Genomic DNA, 23,406 nt, shown 5'->3' on the forward strand with positions numbered 1-23,406 from the left:
TGCTTTTTCCCCCCCGTTAACAACCAAAGTACTCCAATACGTGAATCAATGATAGGAGGAGCTCCGATTACGTCTTTACGGGAAGCTCCTGAATGCAGCATTTGCCATGGCTGAGCTCATCCGCTGTGTACGGAGCATGCGCAGTAGACGGGGGTCTGGGAGTGTCTGAGCGGCTACTTGGACGAGAATCCCAACCCGCAGTCTGAACCCTGGAGCATCTGCATGAACAATGAAGCGGTGGACGGCGGCCGCCTGAAGGAAAGGATTGGCGAAGCGCAGATGAAGTGGACGTTTGAGGGGCGTCGAGGTGATGATGGGGTTGGACAACGGCACTGATTCCGCTGGCTGTCTGTGGCGGTGAATGACCTCTAACGGTACAGGGAATTGGTCATTTCTGATACTTTGTTGTGAGCAGAGTCGATCCTTTCTAGGCGGTGATGACGTTAATGTTACACTGGCGAGCTTGTTGTTGAACTTTCACAGTCTCGTCATTAAAATAGACCAAACGTCCAAAGCGAAATCACCACGGCGTCTTAATTACTGTATGTAGGTGAATGTGGCATTTTTGCATGGCCTACTGTCTACTGGATTTTTTTTTTTACAAAGAGCTGAATGGTTACAGCAAACATTTTATTTTTCTATTTCACTGGTGAAATAATTGGTGGATCACCTTTTATGTGACTGTTTTTGCTATTTGTGGAACAAGCTGCTTAATGTCATGAGTAGGCCATCTATTGTGGGAACCTACTTAAACCTGCAAGTAGATTAACCTGTGAAAAGGTACAAAGGCCATCAGTCTGGACGTCTCTGTGCCTGGACACAGTGGGCTTCCTGGTGGCGGAGGGATGCTGAGGGCCACCGTGGGCTCAGTGGAGCAGAGGGATGAGGAACAGGAGGATGAAGGCGAAGAAGAGCTGAGGGATGGAGGGGTGCCTTTCTACGTGAACAGAGGAGGCCTCCCGGTGGATGAGGAGACTTGGGAGAGGATGTGGCGCCACGTAGCTCGCATACACCCCAATGGTGAAGCTGTGGGGAAGGAGATCCGGCGTGCCACGGACCTGCCCAAGGTAAAATGTTTGGCATGAAACTTACACTTGGTGGAGAAACAATTCATACCCATGTGTTGTGGGTAAATATTGAGTTATAGTGTTACTATGCAGTTCCATATGACTTAAACTAAAAAAACTTATATATAAATGATATATTGTTGAATCACAGTCATGAAATGCACTGCATGTTTTGTCCAGTCGGACCTGCAGTACATTTGGATGCTATGGATGTTTTTGACACAGAATAATGGGGCTTTTCATTCATTTCTCCTGAGGGTGGTTAAAGAGCAATGCAGATGTATTTGCCATTATCTAACTGGATGGAGAAAAATCACAAGACTACATTCTCCAGCTGCAATGAATATTGGGATTGTACGATGGTGATGCAGTTGTTTGGATGCTCTGTCCCACAGATTCCAATGCCGAGTGTGCCTACATACCAACCTACCACCGCTGTCCCACAGCGCCTGGAAGCCATACAGAAATACATCAGGGAATTGCAGTATCCTTTGTCTAAGTTGCCATAACTGGCTGGCTAGTAACACAGCAATACGTACATTTAAATGTTTTTTGATAGTATGTCGTTTATCGTTGGAAAGATATATTTTCATCATCCTCCAACTGATGTATAAGTGCACAAACGACCCTTTATTACTCCTACTGACCCACTGTTTTGACACACTTTGCTAAATATGGGCCAACCATTACTAACTGTGCCACCGTTAGATACTCTATTCTATATTAAGCTTGATTTCCAGCCAGAGACTCAAATTGGATCCATTATTACCCGACGGCCTATAAATATCACATCGCATTATGTTTGTGTGAGTGTTTGCTCTGTCGTGGTGTGGCCTTAACCGTGTCCTTCAGGTACAATCACACGGGAACGCAGTTTTTTGAAATTAAGAAGAGCCGACCCCTTACTGCGTAAGCCATGTTTTGTCATCACATCCAGGTCATCAGTGATAGACTCACAGAGGTTGATGGCAGCGGTCCCAGGATGTCTGCGACCGTGTTTGTTGATTGCTTATGGTTTAGCCTGCGCTGCTCATGCTTGATGCGTGTGGACCTACTGTATCACTCCACGGCTTTTATGAGTGGAAACTAGAAACTAATGTGAGGCAGCAGCCCAGCAGAAGGCCTGGAACACAGTTTTCCTGACCTCACTTTATTGGATTTAGTGGTGCAAATTGTATTCCCCTGGCTAATGGAAAATATTGTTGTATCAGTGTGTGCATGTCATTTGTTGTGCAGTTTTTTTTATTCCAGATGTCCATTGAATGTGTTCCTCTCCTGTTACGTTGATCCGTACAGGTTGATGGACATCGCTAAAGAGATGACGCGGGAGGTTCTGCCAATCAAATGCCTGGAGGCGGTGATCCTGGGGATGTATCTTTACAGCAGCAGGTCATGTTGCATGCCACTATATATGCATTGAAATCTTCCAATTGTACTGTATGTTTCCTCAGCTTTATATATGAGGCTGACCAGACGTGGCTTTCTGTACTTTTTCAAATGTGCGTTTCCTTGACCCGCCTCCGCACAGTTACCTCACCAACAACATGCCCGGCGTGGAGCGCTTCCCCCTCAGCTTTCAGTCTCAGTTCTCAGGGAACAACTTCCACCACATCGTGCTGGGGGTTCACAGCGGGGGGCGCTTCGGTGCGCTGGGCATCAGCCGGAGGGAGGACCTCATGTTCAAGCCGCAGGAGTTCCGGACACTGATGGACTTGGTGCAGGAATACGAAGGAGCCTACCGGGGCTACTGGCACACCCTGCGCAAGGTCAGGATCGGCCAGTACGTGTCTCACGACGCTCACAGCGTGGAGCAGATTGAGTGGAAACATTCAGTGCTGGACGTCGACAAGCTGACGAAGGAGGAGCTACGGAAGGAGCTGGAGAGACACACTCGAGACATGAGGCTGAAGGTACGTGACAAACCGTAGTGGCGTTTTCATTAGCGTTTTGCTGATGACACCGGTATAAGCTGATGGAGCTCTTGCTGGACTCCAGTCATTGATGGTAAATATCATTTGGAAACTGCTTATTAGATTGCCTCTCCATACACTGTGACACCGAGTTGACCCGGCTATTTGAGGAGATGACGCTCTCTCATCACCTCTCATGCCGACATAATGAATCCAGCCTTGATGCCGGGTCCTGTGTGTAATAAAACTAATGTGATGGCTTGACTCTGCCCTGCCGTGCTTCACGCATGGCCAGCTTAAACCATCAATAGCTGATCTTTGACGTTCAGCCACATCCAGGCTGATTTCAGCCCCTGATGCTGGGCCTCGCCCTGTAGAGCGAGGACATAAGCACGGTTGACTCACCTGCATGTGGTGTTTGAAAGTCATTCTGATTCAGATGGTCCAACGTGTGACTTTTTTTTTTCCAGATTGGAAAGCCTGCACCGCCCTCTCCCACCAAAGACAGGAGAAACAGCATGGGTTCCCCCCTCAGAGGCCCGAGCAGCCCCATACGTAGGATCAGCCGCGTCGAGAGACGGTATGATTAATCAAATACTCGACATAAAGTTGTCTCTTCACTAAAAATACACTCAGTCACCAGGAAGTATTTGGACTGCAGACGTGGTTTATGAATTAGTCACAATGTCTCATATCTGTGTCTGTTGCGTTGCAGTCCCTCTGGAGAGAAGAAGGTTTTGGAGCAGAAATCGGCCGCGGACATGAATGGATACCAGATCCGAGTCTGAGGGGTTCTATCTTGCTTTTAAATTTACAACACACTAGTTTCACCGGGCTAATGATTTACTCATTAAGGCTTAATTCTTTGTACACTTTGTCCTATTCATACGATGCAATGTTGAATAGGTCACCAGCAACTTTTCTTCTCCAAACAAATGCTTCATTCAGCTTCCCCTACATCTACGTTGTACAAGGCTTTTTTTCCTGGAGACGTTACTGTGCATAGTAACTGGTGCTGGCAGACGCTCCCAAATTATAAAAAGAGGACAATAGTGCAGCACATTTTTTTATATATGACTTCCCCCCTGAAACTGGGTGAAACCATCACTCAGTGGAAATGTGCTACTGGACATATCAAAGGTTTCTGTGATGTTATTATGTCCAACAAATAGCTCTTAAGGCTCGTCTACAATCTGTATCGTCGTACTGTAAGTGTGCAAATACATGTAATGTAACGTTAAATCCACTTTAGGCTCTGCTGGACAGCAATTGCTTGAGTAGTGACTAGTTTGCAAACCACTGCCCTTGTGCCTTGTATGAAAACTCAAAGAGAAGAACTTTTTTAAATAACCGCCCCGTTATTCTTCTGGTCTAACTTCACATAAAGCAGTGTGATCTCTGCTCTTCCAAAATACTGGACGTGTAAAATAAATCCAGTGAGAGTTTCTTGACTAAATAATCTAATATTTGGATATTAGCTTGTCAGCATGCTATTTACCTGAAAACACAATATACAAAAGTATGTTTAAGAGTATGAAGTCATCTGTAGTGATAATATGAGAAACAGGAGTTATTCTGGTTGATGAATATAAAAGCCACACACGTGAACCAAGAAGATTATCAAGGTGACTCGCGGCAACGCTGCTGACTGACCTCATTCGCGTTTAATGTAGATGTAAAGTAACAAGAAGTCGGTTTATTTGTACTGTATAACCGCTTTATAAGTACATTGCTTCTTTGTAGCAACTTTATCCGGTATTTTACTTGCCTTAAGTGGTACGACCTCCACTTAAGCTAAGGTGTAAAGAAGTTTGTTTACAGCACTTTTATCTGCATTTTTCTATTTTCTTATTGGAAATTCCGTCATTTTATACTTCCTTCATTTTTGGGTGGTCACCAGTAAGTCCACATTGATCTCACACGGTTTTGAATATGTTTCCACAGCCAACGTTTTTATGTGTACAGTAGGTGTTGTCTATTTTAATTTCTGTGCTCTAGTAGAACACAATTGTTTTGTACCAAAAGTCTGAAAGAATCACAATAAAGGGTCACGTGGATTGTGGCAACACACTTTCGTTGTTTCATCCTTGTGATAAAAAATAAAAAATGATGGTTATGTATTTGATGAACTTGCCCTTATTTAAGCATTTAAGCGACACAAGGTGTCCTCAGTTGAAGGGCAACAAGGCAAATGGTGATGACAGCAGCATCGGAAGATCTGTCAACACTTCCTGTTACATTTATACAAAGGAAACTGAACAGCAACAACTCCATAAAAGGGAAGCATGGATTCAAACATTCAAGTGGGACAGTTTGTTCGCCTTCTAGATCTCAGTATATTTATCAAACATCAAAGCATCTAAAATGGGAAAAAACGAGGTGGATGAAAGTAAGACCGACATAGTTATTGCCATTATTCCATTTGTCCTATTTTTTAGGTGCTGCAGTCATGTAAACCATAGCTGTACTATGCTGGCATCCTGTGTGCTGTGCTCATGTTCAGGGATCCTGATTTAATGGATCCCCCAGTGGATGAAAGGAAGTCCATTTCACGCAGCACAGCAATCATCTAAGAAGCCTTAATGGTAACTGCGTTGAAGGAAACCCCGTTAGCAAGGAACCGCTGGCATGCGTAGGCCTATGATGTAACTCAGAAAGGCTCATGTGAAGTAAAATACTGGTTAAACCACATCATTTGTGTAGCTGAGCTCCTTAAAATAAGCATTTGTTAGTGTTGTGGCAGTTGCCTTGGTGAATTATGAGGAGATAGGAGAGATGGAAGTCATTACAAAGATAAACAAATCCCCCTCCAGCGGAGTCCAGACTCCAGATGGCCAACACCTTGTCCACCAGTGTTTGAGAGAAAAAAACATGTAGAAACAGAAGGCAGAATGTATGCTTGTATGCATTTAATACCACAGGGGGAAGAAAGACACACCCAAACCGATTCCTCTATACATTAAAGTCTTCGATAGATAGAAAAAAACACAAGTATTACGTTATATGGTAAACATATTTGCATAGCACACTGAAAGGACAGAGTGAGAAGCAAGTGGATGAAGTCTTACTGATGGTAATCACCTCTGCAGACATTTATAGCCCACACATACACAAAGCTGTCTTACTGAGCCCCATCATGCATGAACACTAGACTATCCAAATGAATTATTCATTCATGCTTCAGCCACACACACACACACACACACACACACACACACACACATACACACACACACATACACACACACACACCAGAGACATCTTCTCCCTGACACACTGAGTGCCTCAGTGTAGTGGGATGGGAGGGGCAGAGCCAACATTCAGGTCACAATCTCAGCACTAGACCAGGCAGGAAACACAGAGACCAGACACCCAACTGGAGGATTGAATGCTGCTGGCGGATGCATTTAATCGTGCTACCTTACAAATTCAGAAGGCCTGGAAGCAGATTGATTTCTGTAATGTGCTGAAGAGCAAAAAATCACGAAGGAGCCACAAATTAATGGAAAATATTTATTCAATACTTTCACCATCTGAAAAAAATAAAACTGACTCAATCAGAAAAATCAAATTCGCGTTTTCAAAATTAGATTTGAAATGAATTTAAGTGACGGAGCAACTGAGCAGGTCAGTGTATTATCACACCAATAAAAACGTATTCAATCACTGCCAGCATTTTTCTAAATGATCTTTTATAGCATTATAATAACATTTGTAATTTCTCAGTCATAGCTCTTCATCATTCGTGATGAAAACCATGTGCAGCAAGACTGAATGTAGGCATCCATTATTTTTCCTAGCTCGTTACAACAAAAATATGAACTTCTATTTACTTAGAAAAATATGATCCTTTGATGCCAGGAGTGAACCACGATTAATGGTATTCATACTGAAAAAAAATCCCCAAACAAAAACAAATTAACAGAACAGAACAAGACCTGAACAATTTAAACGGATGCATGCTCATCGTCTGACATCACTTCACCCAGTCTTTTCCATCATGCAGCATTCAGGTCTAGCTGGAACTTGGCCAGAAGACTGAGATGGTCGGAGGGGAATATGTGATTGGGCAGGCCCGTCAATGACCATAAGACATCCTCTGACAGGAGGGAGAGCGACCCAACCAGCTTGAGACCTTGACTCACAAAGTCAGCTGAAAAAAAGAAAAACAAGAACAAACAAGTTATCTAGAGAAGCAAATGGATTCAGAGCTGCAGCACTGTCCTTTGTGTCGCGCCCTCATACCGCTTTGATCACAGGTTAAGATGCGTCTTGGGGTGTAGAAGATGTAGTCGACAGTAGCTCCCCCTTCAGAGTGCAGGGTCGTCACTTCTGGATTGCCAAAGCCCGGAAGAATGTGTTTGTAGACCGACTCCAGGTCGAACCGATGACTAATAGTGTGTCTGAAACTATGACAAAAAAAATGTATTATTAAAATAAAATCAATTTCACCCAAATGAGCCTTTACTCCCCCTCTTTATATCTCGTTATTCTGCACATCAAACCTGCAGATAAACTGACCTTTTATCATAAAGATGATTTTCCTTTGAAGCATCTGTGCATAAAAAGAAAGAAGACCCGTATCCCATTACAGTAAGTAGTGATGTTGTGCTTATTACAGTATATAGTAAGTTTGTACCTGGTGTGTTGTCAGTCACGCGTGGGATCATCTCTAAGCCCATAGGACGGACACATGCAGCTGGACAGAAGCGCAGCTGCCGCATGAAGTCATGGCTGTACTGACATCTTCCTACACAAGAAGAAGAAAAATAAATAACACAAGTCTTAAACTTATTCCAGGGATAAGGATTACTTACAATGCTAAAAAAAATGTAAAGGAACACTTAATCATTGTATTACCAAGTCAGTTAAACTTCAGGGATATCAATTTGTCCATTTAGGAAGCACAAGTGATCGTCAATCAGTTTCACCTGCTTTGGTGTAAATGACACCGGTGCAATGGAGAGTCAAAAGGAAGAGAACACCCAAAAAGGGAATGGTTTTGCATGTGGCCACAGACAATTGTTCTCTCCTCCTCCTTCCTGACTTCCCATGTTCCCCTGACCTGAATCCAACCGAGCACCTATGGGACGTTATGTATTCCACCACTGTCAAGTACAGCCACAGTCTGTCAAGGAGCTCACTGATGCCCAGGTTGATTTAAAGCAGCGTAGGTACAAAACATGCTACAATATGACCTTAATCTTCTATCCCGATATAGGTAATTTCATACATCGATAACAATATATATCATAATATAGCATGTTTTGTGGTAATTCAATAAATAAAGTCTGTATGAAACAACCAAGCCTGTTTCTGTATACACTTGTGTGAAGACTTGATAACTGAAAAGTACCAAGTATTTTCTTATTTTTGTGCAAATTAAGTCATAAAAGTTAAATTAAATGATATACCCTCATATATATACATAATTTGTTAATCACAGTGAACTTAGTGGTAATCTAAAGTATGATTCAACTAATATTCCCTCAACATCAATATGAGATCATCATCACGATATGATTGTATTATAAGATGATAAATGATCATATTGAATTATCACCTACTACACCTTCAACCACTGACCTGATGTCTGACTCTGGCTCATCAATGCCTCCGTGTCTCCTGTAGTGTACTGGCAGCTGTCAGTGATCCCCAGAGAGCTGGGCCACAGGGGGGCAAACAGTCTTTGACAAAACACTTTGTACGACAGATCCTGCTGACCCGATATCTGTTGGACATAGTGAATACAAGCATGGTTACAGGGGTCATTCCTCTGAGCATCATGACAGAAAACCTGAAACAAAAAGGCCTAATGTAACTTTAACTATTCCAAATAAGCCCACACAGTCGTGGGGGAGATATTTTCCAGGTAAATTTACTCAGTGGTTCTTTGCATTGGCTCACCATCCATGCTGGTAAACCCTGGAAGTAGAGCTCGCCGGTGGTGATCAGCTGGTACAGAGGCATGTGGGGCACAGAGTTAAAGTCGCCACACATTATCAGATTGCATTGTTCACCTCTGGCCTTACAAGACTTGACCACGCCATCAATTTCTGCCAGCATTATAGCTAGCTGAGCCAGCTTCACATCCCCCCTCTTGGGGTTGAAGAGCAGGTGGGTGTTGGCCACGCACAGGGGTAGGCCCCTCGCCTTGACCTCTGACCCCTGGATGACCACAGGGCGAAGCAACAAAACAATGCCCACATTGTGCCGGTCCAGCAGATCCATCTCAGGCCTGAAGAACTCCACTTTTGTGACCGATATCTCAAGGAAGCGACTGCCACGATAGCACGTAGCACATCCGTCTGTCTTGGTCGCCGTGCGCCGCTTGTACACACACGTGTAGCCTTGAGCGACAACACGAAGATACAATATTAATAATATCCGTCATAACATCATCCAACATGATTGTGCCAGTGTATTTTCTCAGACGACGTACCCATTTGAGACAGTACTGGATGCAGTTGTTCATAGTAGTGATTCTCCTGAACTTCTTGGAGACACAGAATCTACACACAAGAGAACACACACACAACTCATTATTGGACCCTAAAGGATTACTTTTAAAACGATCAAGTTTGGATTTATGAATGAAACAAAAATACAAATGTACAGTCTATTCTTAATCAGCTGACACTTGACTCACATCTGGTTCCCATTTCTGTATTTCCTCGAGGAGAAGGCTGCAGCGGTAGCTCCAGTCAAGCACCTCCAGGGGGCAGTGTGTGTACAGCTCCTGGTTGGCCTCAAGAAGGTCCTCAGCAAGGATGTTGTAGGACATAACAGTGAAGTCCATCGAGGGCTTGGTGAACGGAAAAAGCTCTGCTACAGTGGCACTCTCATCCACATCCTCCCATACTCTCCACATTACTGGGTTGAAAAAAAAAAACACATAAACATGGGGTCTCTCTGCAAATTAACAGCTGGATGGGGGAGTTTAGACAAATCTCACTACAGCGGAAATATTAAATTAATTGAGAAAGGCGAAAACAAAACCTGTTACAGTAAAGGGAGATATCGGATTCTCACCTTCAAACGGCACCATCGGCTCTTGTTGGGGGTAAAAGCTCAAGTCAGGAAATTGCAAAAGCGGGCACTCTACTTCTTCTGCCAGGCCAGGTCCTGCAGGGAAGTGCCAACTAGCTTGTGCACCATGCTGCTCACTGTGTTTAAGATGGGTTTGAGTCTTAGAGAGAAGGCAGTTTAGGTTAGAATCACGCATTTCATCGGCAGTCTGAGCCACGTATTCATCCCAGCACTCAGCTTCTTCAGCTGGAGTCTTGGCTTGAGTCACTGACTCTTCCATGCTTGGTATCTGTGTTGTTTCCTGGACGGGATGGGTAGTTGTTTTAATGCTTGGCTCAGCTAGAGGTAAGGACTCCTCCAGGCTTGATATCTGTATTTGTTCATGTGGAGGACAGGTCGTTTCTTGTATTCTTGACTCTGCTGGTGTTACTGATTCTTCCAAGCTTGGCATCTTTATTTTTTCCTGCACTCTACTGGTGGTTTCTTGAGCGCTGTTCTCCGTTTGCGGGTACTCTACTTGTGTCCCAAGAGCTTGCTCTGGACTGATGTCCTCAGCTGGAAAAACGCTTCCATCCTCTGTGTTTTGCTTTATATGGAACACCTCACAGTGAGGAGTTACTTCCCCGGCCTCTTGCTCGGGAGCGTCCACTTTGTCTTGCTGCTGTCCAGTTCTCACTCCTGCTTCTTCCTCCCTCTGTGTAGATTTCGCCCCACCCACTGTTGAACCGGCCTCCTCCTGCGTTTCTTCATGCAGGACAGCCACAAGCTGTTTGTCTGTGTCAGGCCTTGCATCGGCTTCCTTTTCTGGGTTGGGTTCTTTCATCCTTTCTTTCGTTTTTCCCTTCGGCCCACTGCTGGGGCCGGGCCCCTGGTGCGGCAGGGTTTCCTGAGACTGGGGGAACCTTCTGGTTGAGGCGCCACCATCCCACACTGCCTTGCCATTAACCACTGCAAGAGAGAGACCCTTCTTTGAGGCCTCTATAAGAAAAGACTAGAGTTAGAAAACGAATTATCCTCTCAGGTGAAACGTATGAAGCTTAAATACGAGATATAAATCTGTCTTACTGAACATAAACTACACAGCATAACAGTCACACGTGGGGGGCGTTGTGACGTCACGAGAGGCGTCTAGAAAGTTCGACCTAAAAACAACAGGTGCAAGCTAACACACGTTTCCACGACAGTTAGCTAAATTGCAATAAGATAATGTACGTTTTCACAAATGAGGAAATATTAGCCAACAATGGGGAACCGCAAGAGGAGTGTCATAACGAGTTTCAGTTTAAATATCCATCCTAACGCTCGCGGGAATACATGAGACCAGACAAACCGCTCGGTCAGCAGCGGAGTTACTTTTAGCGACCGTTAGCTCGACACAGCGACTCGCCGGAAATGCACAACATGACACCGGCAACATGAAACACGGACACTCGCAAGAAACGTGCTCCGAGATTTACCTGAGTGTCGACCTGTCACGGACCGTGACAGTGGGTAGAGAACGTAGTACAACAGGCTGCCAATCATTGTTTTGCACTCACATCAGCGCATGCGCGTTCGGAAGGTTTGGGTTGTGGGAAAGGTTAAGGGTCGCAAGTCAAATGTCACTGATGTGCTTTCCTATGGATGTGTTATGAATTTTTCTCGATCTGGTAAAATGTATAAATACACAGGATTCTATAAAATACATGAAAGTCCTATAAAATGTCATTTTAATTTTAACCCCATGCTTCAACAATGCTATTTAACTGTGTCATGCTGTAGCCTATTTAAATTTGGCTTGCAGTTACTAACACAAATACAGCATTGTAATAACACTGAGGCATAAATTGTTGATGCCACTAGACATGAAATGTTATCTGAGGGGTTAGGGTTACCTGCTGGACAGCACAGGTGTATTTCATTTCACAGTGCTGTAGCCCATACAGAACACACAGGAATGAATGAAGAAATAACCAGAAGACTGTATGTCCTGCGCCTGGGAAATGGTTTCTAGCAGGCCATCGCTGACAGCACACAATAATGTCAACGCTGTCTTTTGAGACCCTCTGCTTAAACGATGACTGTCCCTCCCCAACTCAACCCCGGGACAAGGAGGATGAGTTTGACACGGACTTGGAGTCGGATGGTAAGTAAATGATATTGTTAGATTCATGGTCGGCGTTCTATGGGAAAATACAGCATGAGGCATTTTGTGCCAATATGTGTATTGTTAATACATCATAACACTATAAAACATGAATTGCCTGTTTGGAAGTGTATTAATGTATGTACAGACAAGGACCAATACAGTGGTAATCATAGAATATGGTTGACTAATTTAAAGAAAAAGAGGAGAGAAAAAGAGAGGCATCTATACCTGAAGTGTACCTCCAAGCCTGCAAGTTGGTCGGTGTGGTGCCGGTCTCCTCCTTTATACGAAACCATGACTCTACAACCATGACCCTCAGCCACCATGGGCTGGGACCTTTGGGCTGCAAGGCACTTGCTATTGCTTTAGTGGTAAGTTTAAAATGCAAGATATCCAGTGGGCTCTTTTTAAAGATTGATTTTTAATAAGCTCTTTGTATTTAGGCTGATATGAATATCAACTCTCTGGAACTAGCAGACAATCACATTCAAGCTGAGGGAGCCAGATATCTTGTGGAGATGCTGCGGGCTAATTTCACCATGGAGCACCTGGTATGCGGGACCACAAACCTACCGCTAGAGGGCACACTTGCTCTTCAGGTGGCACTTTTATTTGACTTTTACAGTGGAGTATGCAGCATATACTGTACCAGCATCTGTTTTTGCTTTCAGGATTTGTCCGACAACTATTTGCAGTCTGCAGGAGCTGAGTATGTGGCTAAAGTGTTGCTGGACAACATTTCATTAAAATCTATCAAACTTTCAGGTAATTTCAGGTAACATTAACATCTTTAACGGTGGAAAAAAATGGAAAATAAAACAATTTCCCACTAGATCAGAACATTTTTTCAGTCATGATATTATCAATTTTAATTCATTAGTTAAGTATTTTTTTTATATTTAAACATTTCATATTTGGCCCAAACAGGAAATGGATTTACTGATGATGATGCTAAATATTTTGCAGACACCCTTTCGGTAAGTGATCAATAATCAGTTATCCAAAGTAGGCCCTTTGGTTACTTTTGCAGTTATTATGTTGCCAATATTTATCTAATATATCTATTATTTTTTACATGTAGACCAATTCCAGAATAAAGGAGCTAGACTTGAGCCACAATACGTTTTGTGGAAAAGGAGGGGAACATTTGGGACAGCTATTGGGTACGGATAGATTCACTAATATTAACGTCTTTAAATGTGACAAAATTCTTTACGAATACAAACAAGAAGAATGACCACGGAAGTCTTTCTCTCTGATTTTACTTTGTGTTTATGCAGCAAACAACGAGGGTCTTGAGGTGCTGGATCTTAGCTGGAACCATCTTAGAATGAAAGGGGCTGTGGCTTTTTGTGCTGGACTCAAGGTATGGTTGTATGAGAAATCAAGCAATCAATTCATTTGATCACCGACTTGGCAACAGCTGATCATATCCTCCTATTTAGGTGAATACGATGTTAAAACACCTTGACATATCATGGAACGGCTTTGGCAACGAGGGGGCTCTGGCCATGGGAGAGGCCCTAAAATTCAACAACACTCTTGTGTACCTCAACCTTAACAACAACCGCATCACCAATGAGGGTGTCGGCATGCTGTGCAGGGGTCTTGAGTTCAATGACACACTCAGAGTCCTTCTGGTGGGTGGACGAGGCTGTATTACGCTAACATGCATCGGTACGAGTATGATGCTGAAACATTTAATGGTGATGTTTATTCTTACACCCCTGCAGCTGGCTTACAACTCTTTAACAGTAGAGGGAGCACTGGCCCTGGTCAATGTGGTGAAGAATACACCTAGAACTGCCTTGGAGGAGATCAACATATGTGTGAGTTACTGTGGCAACACTGTCTGTCTTGCTGCCTGGCAGCCTGATCTGATGGTCCTGCTATATCATATTTTTTTTTACCAGAATGTGCTGGTAAATGAGACCTTTGTGCGTCTGTTGGAGGTGACGTGTCAGGAGCATCCCAGTCTGGATGTACAGTACAGAGGTGTAGGAGGCTTCATCGCCAAGAAGCCACCAAAACGGGTTGATCCAATGAAAGTCATCCAGGTGTGTTTTGGACACCTTTGAGAATAAGTTCTCCTAAAAATCTGAAATGATTGGTTTCATTCCAGCATTCTATATGAAAATATAATCTCACATTCGTGCACAGAATAACACTTTTACTCATCTATTAATTTAGTGAAGCCTGAAAATGATTTCAATATTTTCTTCGTTTGCTTCCGTGTGTCTTTAAATTGTCAAAATGGCTTCAATGTTTCTGAAGGATTATTTGGATCAGCGTAAGCTACGCCTGTGGGATTTCTTTCGGAACATCGACAAAGATGGCACCATGCGAGTCCCTGTTGCTGACTTCAGGAAGGCAGTGCAGGTTTACAAATAAACTGATATATTGAACTGTGCCGAGTTGGTGGTCTCGTCTTATTCACGGGTTAATAAATCATCAGTCTTCATGTCTGACTTTTTTCCTTCTGTCCTGTGAAACCGTGACAGCAATCGAGTATCCCTTTGGATCGATACCAGATTGAGGAGCTGATTCAGAGACTTGATCGTGATAGGACAGGAATGGTAGACTACAGGTGAGCATGTCTCCCACAGGTGTGCCCTCTAAATTGTTTCACAGGTTTATTGATGCGAAACATCGAGTGATGATGCTGTGATGTTTAGTTATGAGCTGGGTATTTGTCCAGCATGTTGTAAACGAGTGATTGTGTGTGTACTGTTCTGTGCAGGGGACTGGCAGATACAAGGAAACAGATGATGAGGGATCACCGGCGCCAGCTGAGGAAGGTTGAGTCCCGTCAGAAGAAAGAGAAGCAGAAGAGCGAGCGCATCCTCAAGACCTTCCAGAGCGCCGTGGAGGCCGTAACACCGCACGGCTCCGTGGTCATATCTCCAGGAGGTACCAAAGAGGATTCAAGTGGCCCACAGCACTTCTCAGCCACCCCTCTGAGTTCTTGGCACCACATTGTCATGTCCAACAGCAGCCGCTACTCTGTCAGTAATCTGAGCAATGAGCACGTCCACCTGCCCATGTTACCGTACCGTCCCACCAGTTCCCCGGCTATACGCTGCTACTCCCAGCCCAACCTGCTGGACGACTCCCCTCGCTCCTCTCAAGGCAAGTCCATCTCTGCCCAGGGTATACGCTCCAATCCAGAGATGTGCCACAGCAAGCTGAGCCCTACTGCTAACCACCTGACCAGGTCCAGACCCGCTCTTGATGCCAAGGAGCCAGTGGTTAAAACCAAAACCAAAACCAAGAAAGTAAAGAAAAAGAAAGCCACCAAACGCGTGGACAAAGACTCAAAGCGTTCAACTGTCAAGTGAATATGAATACTTTGTATAATGAGTTGAAATGTTATGATTCTTTTTGACATCGTCGGTTGCTTTGATACACCCAATTATTAAATAAAGACAGATTTTAATTATCCATCTCGCACAGTGTATTCAGCATTCACACCATGACACTCTTGGGAATGGTGTCAGATGGTAGACCTGCCCATCCATGAATCTTTGAATTGCGACACACAAGCAAACATGAATGGATCATTCCAAACACCTATTTAATTTCTCTTTACTTAAGATAACATTAAGTGTCATATGTCGGCATGTGCAAGTGCTGTGAACTAGGCCGGCTGCTGCAACCCGCCAGATGTTGAAACGGACTATATAAGCCACGAAGCCCTAGCTGTCTCAATCATAACAACTCTGACTGCACCAAGAATGATCGGCGCTCTGTACTTCTTGGCACTTCTAAGCTCCGCGATGGCCTGGGGGGTATGTATGGCATGACTTAGATCAACTGATTCATCTTTATCCTTTGAGGCCCTTGTGTCCAAGGTAAGCTGATGGACCGTATGTTAATGTGAGCCTTTGTTCAGCGTGTAGGCCTGTGGAGCGAGGGGGGTGCGAGGAACGGAACGGGAGGTGGAAGTGGCAACCGCTGCACTTGTGACGCCTTCTTGCCCTCTGCTACATTTCCTAATAAAGACCTGGTGGTGGTGGAGCAGACAGCGGTGGAGATCTCACATAGAGTGGAGCTGGAGATGGGCAAGGTGCTCAGGCATACATACCGTCATCAATAGATGATATAACATATATGAGATGGACAACAATGTGTAAAATATATATATATATTTCTTACTTCATTCCAGCTAGAAGACTATGAGACCAAGCTGACAGCGTATGCAGAAAAGATTATAAAGCTGACGGTGGAAATAGAAAAAATGGAGAAGAACCCCGATGACTACAATGATGGCCACATGGACGAGATGAAGGTGAAGATCAAACAAGTGGAGGCTCTGATTAAAGAGCTGCAACTCTCCATCAGTGGTTCCGCCAGCGTCTTCGAGTCTCTGCGCGTGCAGGTAAGTGGAGATGACGGCATCAACAGGCACAATGGCGATCCACTGGCAAACCACGTGTCTCCCCTCAGATCACAGTCATGGTGGAGACCCTGAACAGGCTGGAGGTGACCTACGACAAGAACGCGGTGCTGTCGACGCGTCGGGAGTACATCAAGGTGCAGCTGCAACTAGAGGAGTGCGAGAGGCGCCACCAGGAGCTCTTCAACCCCAACATTGGTGAGCTCATTCACACCAAGATCTACATCCAAAATTGCCTTTTTGGACTCTAATCTGACTCGCTCTCCCTGCAGGTTCTTGTTCACACACGGGTATCATCAAGATCAGCAAGCCCATCGTAAGCCAACTGAACGCGCATCTTAATGCTGGCTACAAATACGGAGGCTGGGGGAAAGATTCAAAGCCTGTCCCTGACAGAGAATCCATGTACTGGTACGCCGGCTACACCAGCGGCTCCATCGTTGACGTCAGGTTCTACACGAACTACAAGAACCTCATTTTGAGGAACCACTTCCAGCATCACAACCTACACAGCAGCTGGATTGGCACGGGGAACAATTTCATCATCCGCGACAACACTCTGTATTATCAGATCAACAGCCCGTTTGGGTTGGCCAAACTGAACTTCACCGATATGAAATATGGGTCCAGGGTGATTCCAGGGGCTAGCAGCAGGTTCTCCTACACCAACACCCCCAATCAGAACTTTGACTTTGCTGCTGATGAAAGCGGCCTGTGGGTGACCTACGCCTCAGAGGTCTCCAGTGGCCGCATGGTCATCGCTAAGATAAACGAGCCTTCTTTTGGGGTCGAGGAGGAATGGCAGACTAGCGTCTACAAACCAGGACTGAGCAATGCGTTCATGGTGTGCGGTGTTCTGTACGCCGTCAGAACAGTCGATATCCAAACCGAAGAGATATTTTACAAGTACGACACCAACAGCAAACAAGAGAGCTACGTCAGCATTCCCTTTGATAGGTTCCAGGACAAGTATTCCAACCTGGACTACAACCCCACTGACCAGAAGCTCTACATGTACAATGATGGCTACTATGTTAACTACCACCTGTGGTTTAACCACACAGCTAAAGCCACTGTGGAGCCACCATTTCGCCTGTCTTAAATCATTATCTGTGACTTTCTTAAGTATCTGAAGCAATAATTGTGTCTAGCTTTTCTTTTTCTCTAGTTGACGCAGGTGCATCAATTATCCTTCTTCTTGACTGCTAATAAACATTCTCAAGCATCACAAAAGTGTCATGTGTCTTCATTAATAGAGTGCTTTATCATAATGAAAATGAAAATTAGAGTATATATATGATTAATTCTCCCCACTCTCTCCACCCAACTCACTGTTGTTTATGATGACATCCCACTACCTTTATTTGCATTTGCAATAGTTTTTGATGCTGAAAGGAAGTAGACCAAATTCTGATTAATAATGGAAAATGTAATGTAAGCTGTTTTCCCATTTAATTGATCTAAACAATACAAGTAGCCCACAAACATCCATACAAAAGGGGGAATTTATTTCCACTATTAGAGCAATTGAGGCATGTATTGTATATGAATGTTGATTCCAAATGCTGGATTGCAGGATTATATATAGATATTTTCTTGTTTTTTTCCGGATGTGTCTGCAAACTCAAAATCTTCAGTTTACAGCCGTAGTGTTGCCTCCCAGAATTCAATTCAATTCAATTTTATTTATTTATATGGCACCTTTCATGCAGGGAAATGCAACACAAAGTGCCGTACAGAAAATACAAATTTAGAAAATAAGAACAAAACAACAACAACAACAATAAAAACAACAACAACAGAAAGAAAGACCCGACCCCCCACCCGGAACACACTCGCACACTCACACTAACATGCACGCAACTCAGGTATGGACACCACACACACACACACACACACCCACACACTGCATTGGCTAAAACTGTAGAGACATGGCTCGGCACTGAGACATCGGTGAGTGAAAGGCCATCCACACCATGAGGGACTCTGGTTCCCGTCAGTCGACGGTAAAAGAGATAAAATAATGTAAAATAGAACAAGATAGCAGTAATAAAATAAATAGCAAAAACTAGATAAAAAAGCTAAATAGCTAAATAGGATAGAATAAAATCAGTATAAACTACTAAAATAAGCAAACTTAAAATAATAGATTAAAACTTGGGGAATAAAATAGCAGACTTAAAATAATAGAAAGTTAATTAAAAGCCAGACTAAAAAGATGAGTCTTGAGCCGTTTTTTAAAAACATCAACATTCTCTGCGGCCCTGAGGTTCTGTGGCAGGCTGTTCCACAGTCGGGGACCATAATAACTAAAAGCCGCCTCCCCGTGTGTTTTCAATCTGACTTGTGGAAAGGTTAAAAGGCCGGTGCCAGAGGACCTCAGGGTCCGTGAGGGTTGATATAATAGGAGTAGGTCAGATAAATAAGAGGGCCCAAGACCATTAAGACATTTAAAAACAAGTAAAAGAATCTTAAAATCGATCCTGAAGCGGACAGGGAGCCAATGCAGCGACTTTAAAACTGGTGTAATGTGCTCCCGCCCTCTGGTCCTCGTCAGCACGCGTGCGGCTGAGTTTTGCAGCAGTTGGAGATTATGGATGCTCTTTTTAGGAAGACCAGAGAGCAGGGCATTAGTACAATAGTCTAGACGACTGGAAATAAAAGCATGCATCAGCTCCTCTGTACTGGCCTGTGAGAGAAACGGGCGGACTCTGGCTATATTCTTCACAAGAAGTGGCTAGATTAGTGTTGCAACACATAGCATATATTTTAAATTGCATACAGATGTGCAATAGATCTTTTTAATACTTGGTGTATTACTGTAATACAATTATTGATGGATGTTAGCTTCATTATTTCCAGCGTCCAGGCGTTGTTGGCTCACTGTCATACTGTCTGGGATGCTTGAATAGCACAAAGCCATCGTTAGTGAAATTAGTAACACCTGTGCTTTTGCTACTCTGACAAGTCAAATGTCGGTTGTGAAAAAGCCGTTTTTTGACATATTTTAATAAAAGACCAATATCCCACCAAGAAGATTAGAAAAATAAAATAATACAACCTTATATTATAATTATTATTACCTAATGCTTAGATATGTTTTGCACTTCCCTATTCACTTTTTTAAAGCAAGAAATGTAGAAGAAAAAGTATTGAATTAAAAAAGGAACAAAAGACAAATGATGAATGACGAATCACAGGCATAAAACAAACTGAATTACCTTCTGATCCAATAGGATAAAACCATATCTGGGATGTTTTTTTTAGATGAAACACAAGCCATGTATCCCAGATGCATACGAAGCTTTGTAAATTACACCCACAATACTTACAATACTTGCTCAACAAAATCCAAAAATGCCCCCCAACCTTTTTGAAGTGTCTTGTTACACCCGTTTACCAGTAACCATATAAGATGTATCAGACATTTTGCTCAAAATAAATCACGCCTTTGTTACATATTAATGTCCCAGAAAGCTATTCCAGAGCCTTCATGCAAAATAATACAGAAACACACACCTAAATGTGCTGTGCCCATAATTCATAAATTGCTTTCACCTGTGTTATGCCATATCTGTGAAAAAGGCCTATTGAGTTCATCAAACCACTCAGTGACCTCATACACATTTCTATACATGTTTTCCCATTAATTTGCCACCTATCTGTATGTAGAAGCAGATTCAGAGGTACATGTATGTATCTATATTTGTAGAGTGATCATCCATAATAATCTCTCCGTTAAACTGACACTACATGTTTCCCAGTAATCTTGCATGATCATTGAATTTCCTGAGTTTAAAAACCATAAAAACATTTTGATTGAGATTGTTTGCTTTTCATATCACAGGTTCAATCAGACAGAATCTTGTTGCTACTCCACTGAATAAAAATGGCTCATGCATAGTAATTTCCTGGATCTCCTTTTGATGAACCATGCTGTTAAAGGCACCACCCAGTCACACACAAGAGTGTGCAATTAACCACGCTGAGGAAACATATAAAAACGCAATTTGATTCAATTTATATTTACATGGCTGTGAATATGATGAACTTTTACGATAACACATCCAAGGTGCTGCTAGAATTCCCTACATGTGGCATGTTTCCCATCTTCACCCCGTGTTCAGCTCAAACCTGATGTCATGGATTCTTGTCATGGAGGTTATTGCAAACAACACATAGCATATATAGCACATATAGCAAACAAGGATAATGCCATAAAGCCATAAAGTACTTGTGAATGAACATCTGTTCTTGCGTTGAAGCTCAAATAATAACCGTGGGAAGAGAACTGGTGTTGGTGATGTGATGTGATAAGAGCTGTCTTTAAAACCCCCCTGTGATCAGGAGGAGACACTTGAGAGTTTAACTGAGACATGATGATGTCAATTCTGCTGCTGCTGCTGCTGCTCAGTCCTGCTTTGGCCTGGATTGTAAGTGACATTTTTGGATATTTAAACATGCAAGGGGATTGATCATTATAATCAATTTTAATGGTGGTATTTTTTTTTTACATTTTTCTTATTTCAGCCAGTGCATGAGTGGGAGTCTGGCAATGTGACTGCATCAGTGGGTGAGTCAGGTCAGTGCGTTTGTCATGTGTATCTACCTGAAACATCCTTCCCTGCCGACCGGGTTCAGCACATGCAGCAAGTCAGCAAGGACCTGTTCCTGGAGGTGGAAATCCAACTGAACAAGGTGCAGGGAGACCTATAAAGGCAGAAACGAGACGTGTTGGATAAAACGTCGTCATGCTGATTTATGTTCCTTGTCTCTCTCTTCCAGATGGTTAGTTATGAGGGCACGTTGGAGGTCTACTTGACGGAACTGACGGACCTGACTGTGAGGGTGGCCATGCTGGAGAGCGGTCCCGACAACTACATCAAACTGGACTTCGAGCTGCTCAGGATTGAGCTCAGAGAGTTCGAGGTTCTGGTGTCTCAGCTCAAAGACTCCCTCAACTCCTCTTCGCCCATGTTTGACACTCTGTACACTGAGGTGAAAGAGACATATTTTAAATATATACTCACACATGATATGGCTTTCTTCATAATTAGAATATTTTAATTAGATATATGTGTTTATTCCCAGATTCACAACATGACCCTCATCGTGAACCAACTGGAGACTTACGACAAGAGCAACCTGGAGGTGATCCGCATTGAGTTCGCTAAGCTGCAGAAGAAGCTGGAGGAGTGCCAGAAGGAGCAGGAGTTCACCAACCCAGATATCGGTACGCCAGCTACAAGATAATAGTTTAAAAATCAGATATTGCCGGGCCGATGTTGACATTTTTCCTTTCTTTTCAGGCAACTGTAATCACACAGGGATCATGGGCATCAGCAAACCAATGGTGGTCCAAATGAACGCTCACCTGAATGCAGGTTACCAATATGGGGGCTGGGGAAAAGACTCCAAACCCGTCAGAGGCTATGAATCGATGTACTTCTACGGTGCACACACCACCCCCACTGTCCACGACTTCTATCTGTACTCCAACTACGAAAAGCTGATTCTGAGGTCCTCGTTCAAACATCACGACATACCAAGTGGTTGGGAAGGTACCGGCAACAACTACATCGTACACAGTAACACCATATATTACCAGCACAACACACCGTTCAGCATGAGCAAACTGAATCTGACCAGTTCCAAGTATGACTACAGAGTGATCCCAGCTGCTAGTCAGAGGTTCTCGTACAGTTACTCACACAATCAGAACATGGACTTTGCGGCGGATGAAAATGGCTTGTGGGTAATCTATGCCTCAGAGGAGAGCAAAGGTAAGCTTGTCTTAGCTAAAATAGATGAGAAATCTTTTGGCATTGAGGATGAGTGGAGTACCAGCGCGTTCAAGCAGCTGACTGGCAACGCTTTCATGGCGTGCGGCGTCATGTACGCCACCAGGTCAGTGGATCTGAACACAGAGGAGATCTTCTATGCGTACGACACGAAGACCAACCAGGAGAAGCACCTCAACGTTCGATTCCAGAAGTTTCAGGAGAAATACACCAACCTGGACTACAATCCCAGTGATCAGAAGCTCTACATGTACAACAATGGTTACTATGTGTCCTACAATGTGAAGTTTAACAAAGAGTGATGCCTCACTTTGTGATCTGCGTATTGAGATTGATACGATTGATCTGTATTTACCCACTTTGTCACTGTAGCTCTATAAACTATGTATTGTGATACATATCTTTTCTGGAATAAAATCAAATTGAAGCATTCAAATTGTGTGAACTGTCTGTTATGTACATGAATACAATATATAAATGACATTTTGGCACTACTTTATCTTTAAGGAACACACACTGAATAATAGATCCAAGGGATGTCCATGTGTCACACAATCCGACCGGACCTTCACTAAGCTACGTCATGATAACGCTGCTGATGATTGACAGCTGATGATCGGCACCGGTGATTGACGTGCGTCTGCGCTGGATAAACTACAATAATGGACTACAAAAAGCGCGTCGTCCACTTCTCCACATGTTGGTTTTATCAACAGCTGGTTCACTGACCGGCTTCAGGTCCAGCAGCTCCTCCTTCCTGTTTGACCGGTTGCTGTATTTACATTTCATTTGTGGTTTTAGTTTCGTTTTTTTTCAACTTTGTAACATAATTGAAATAAATAAGAAAATACCATTCAGTTATTATCACTGTCCACACACATTTATCATCACTATTCCAATTACTATATGTCTGCATGAAAGGAATTGTTAAATATGCAAATGCACGTTTGTTTTCATGAACGGCCAGGTGTGCAGCACTTTAAATGTTGCTCTCGTAAAGAATTGTGGGTCGGCGTGATCTCCTTTCCTTTCGCATAGGAAGCTCCGTTGCATCCTATGCTAAAGGAGCTCTGAA

The 23,406-nt window shown here is 43.4% G+C and overlaps 4 protein-coding genes across 5 annotated transcripts; 3 read left to right on the forward strand and 1 right to left on the reverse strand.

Annotated features, from left to right (window-relative positions):
• The first annotated feature begins 90 nt into the window (after positions 1–90).
• vash1 (vasohibin 1) lies at positions 91–5,058 on the forward strand. Its single transcript, XM_084013422.1, has 8 exons — positions 91–374; positions 824–1,067; positions 1,463–1,551; positions 1,920–1,976; positions 2,364–2,438; positions 2,596–2,977; positions 3,448–3,557; positions 3,693–5,058. The coding sequence occupies exons 2-8, from the start codon at positions 846–848 to the stop codon at positions 3,763–3,765; spliced, it is 1,008 nt and encodes a 335-aa protein (XP_083869548.1). The 5' UTR covers positions 91–374; positions 824–845; the 3' UTR covers positions 3,766–5,058.
• Positions 5,059–6,510: 1,452 nt separating this feature from the next.
• angel1 (angel homolog 1) lies at positions 6,511–11,726 on the reverse strand. Its single transcript, XM_084013571.1, has 10 exons — positions 11,464–11,726; positions 10,010–10,984; positions 9,627–9,850; positions 9,420–9,489; positions 8,885–9,327; positions 8,564–8,708; positions 7,617–7,727; positions 7,499–7,532; positions 7,223–7,386; positions 6,511–7,130 (listed from the first exon to the last, which is right to left on the reverse strand). Exons 1-10 carry the CDS (start codon positions 11,528–11,530, stop codon positions 6,976–6,978), a joined length of 2,388 nt encoding a protein of 795 aa, XP_083869697.1. The 5' UTR covers positions 11,531–11,726; the 3' UTR covers positions 6,511–6,975.
• Positions 11,727–11,869: 143 nt separating this feature from the next.
• lrrc74a (leucine rich repeat containing 74A) lies at positions 11,870–15,533 on the forward strand. 2 transcript variants are annotated; one of them, XM_084012968.1, is made up of 13 exons: positions 11,870–12,131; positions 12,330–12,505; positions 12,578–12,685; positions 12,806–12,899; positions 13,062–13,111; positions 13,216–13,297; positions 13,415–13,500; positions 13,580–13,774; positions 13,868–13,963; positions 14,048–14,191; positions 14,409–14,513; positions 14,636–14,721; positions 14,875–15,533. In XM_084012968.1, exons 1-13 carry the CDS (start codon positions 12,026–12,028, stop codon positions 15,470–15,472), a joined length of 1,926 nt encoding a protein of 641 aa, XP_083869094.1. In that variant the 5' UTR covers positions 11,870–12,025; the 3' UTR covers positions 15,473–15,533. The 2 variants fall into 2 exon arrangements, with proteins under 2 accessions (XP_083869094.1, XP_083869093.1); XM_084012967.1 differs by having other exon boundaries at positions 13,580–13,963.
• A 301-nt stretch (positions 15,534–15,834) lies between these two features.
• Positions 15,835–22,633, forward strand: LOC311015871 (uncharacterized protein; the record flags this gene model as incomplete). Its single annotated transcript, XM_084013309.1, has 10 exons — positions 15,835–15,922; positions 16,027–16,200; positions 16,300–16,512; positions 16,581–16,728; positions 16,803–17,621; positions 20,905–20,963; positions 21,061–21,228; positions 21,316–21,528; positions 21,622–21,763; positions 21,840–22,633. Exons 1-10 carry the CDS (start codon positions 15,869–15,871, stop codon positions 22,631–22,633), a joined length of 2,784 nt encoding a protein of 927 aa, XP_083869435.1. The 5' UTR covers positions 15,835–15,868.
• Between the last annotated feature and the right edge of the window lie 773 nt (positions 22,634–23,406).

Source organism: Eutrigla gurnardus (genome assembly GCF_963514095.1).
Source record: "Eutrigla gurnardus genome assembly, chromosome: 7".
NCBI lineage: Eukaryota > Metazoa > Chordata > Actinopteri > Perciformes > Triglidae > Eutrigla > Eutrigla gurnardus.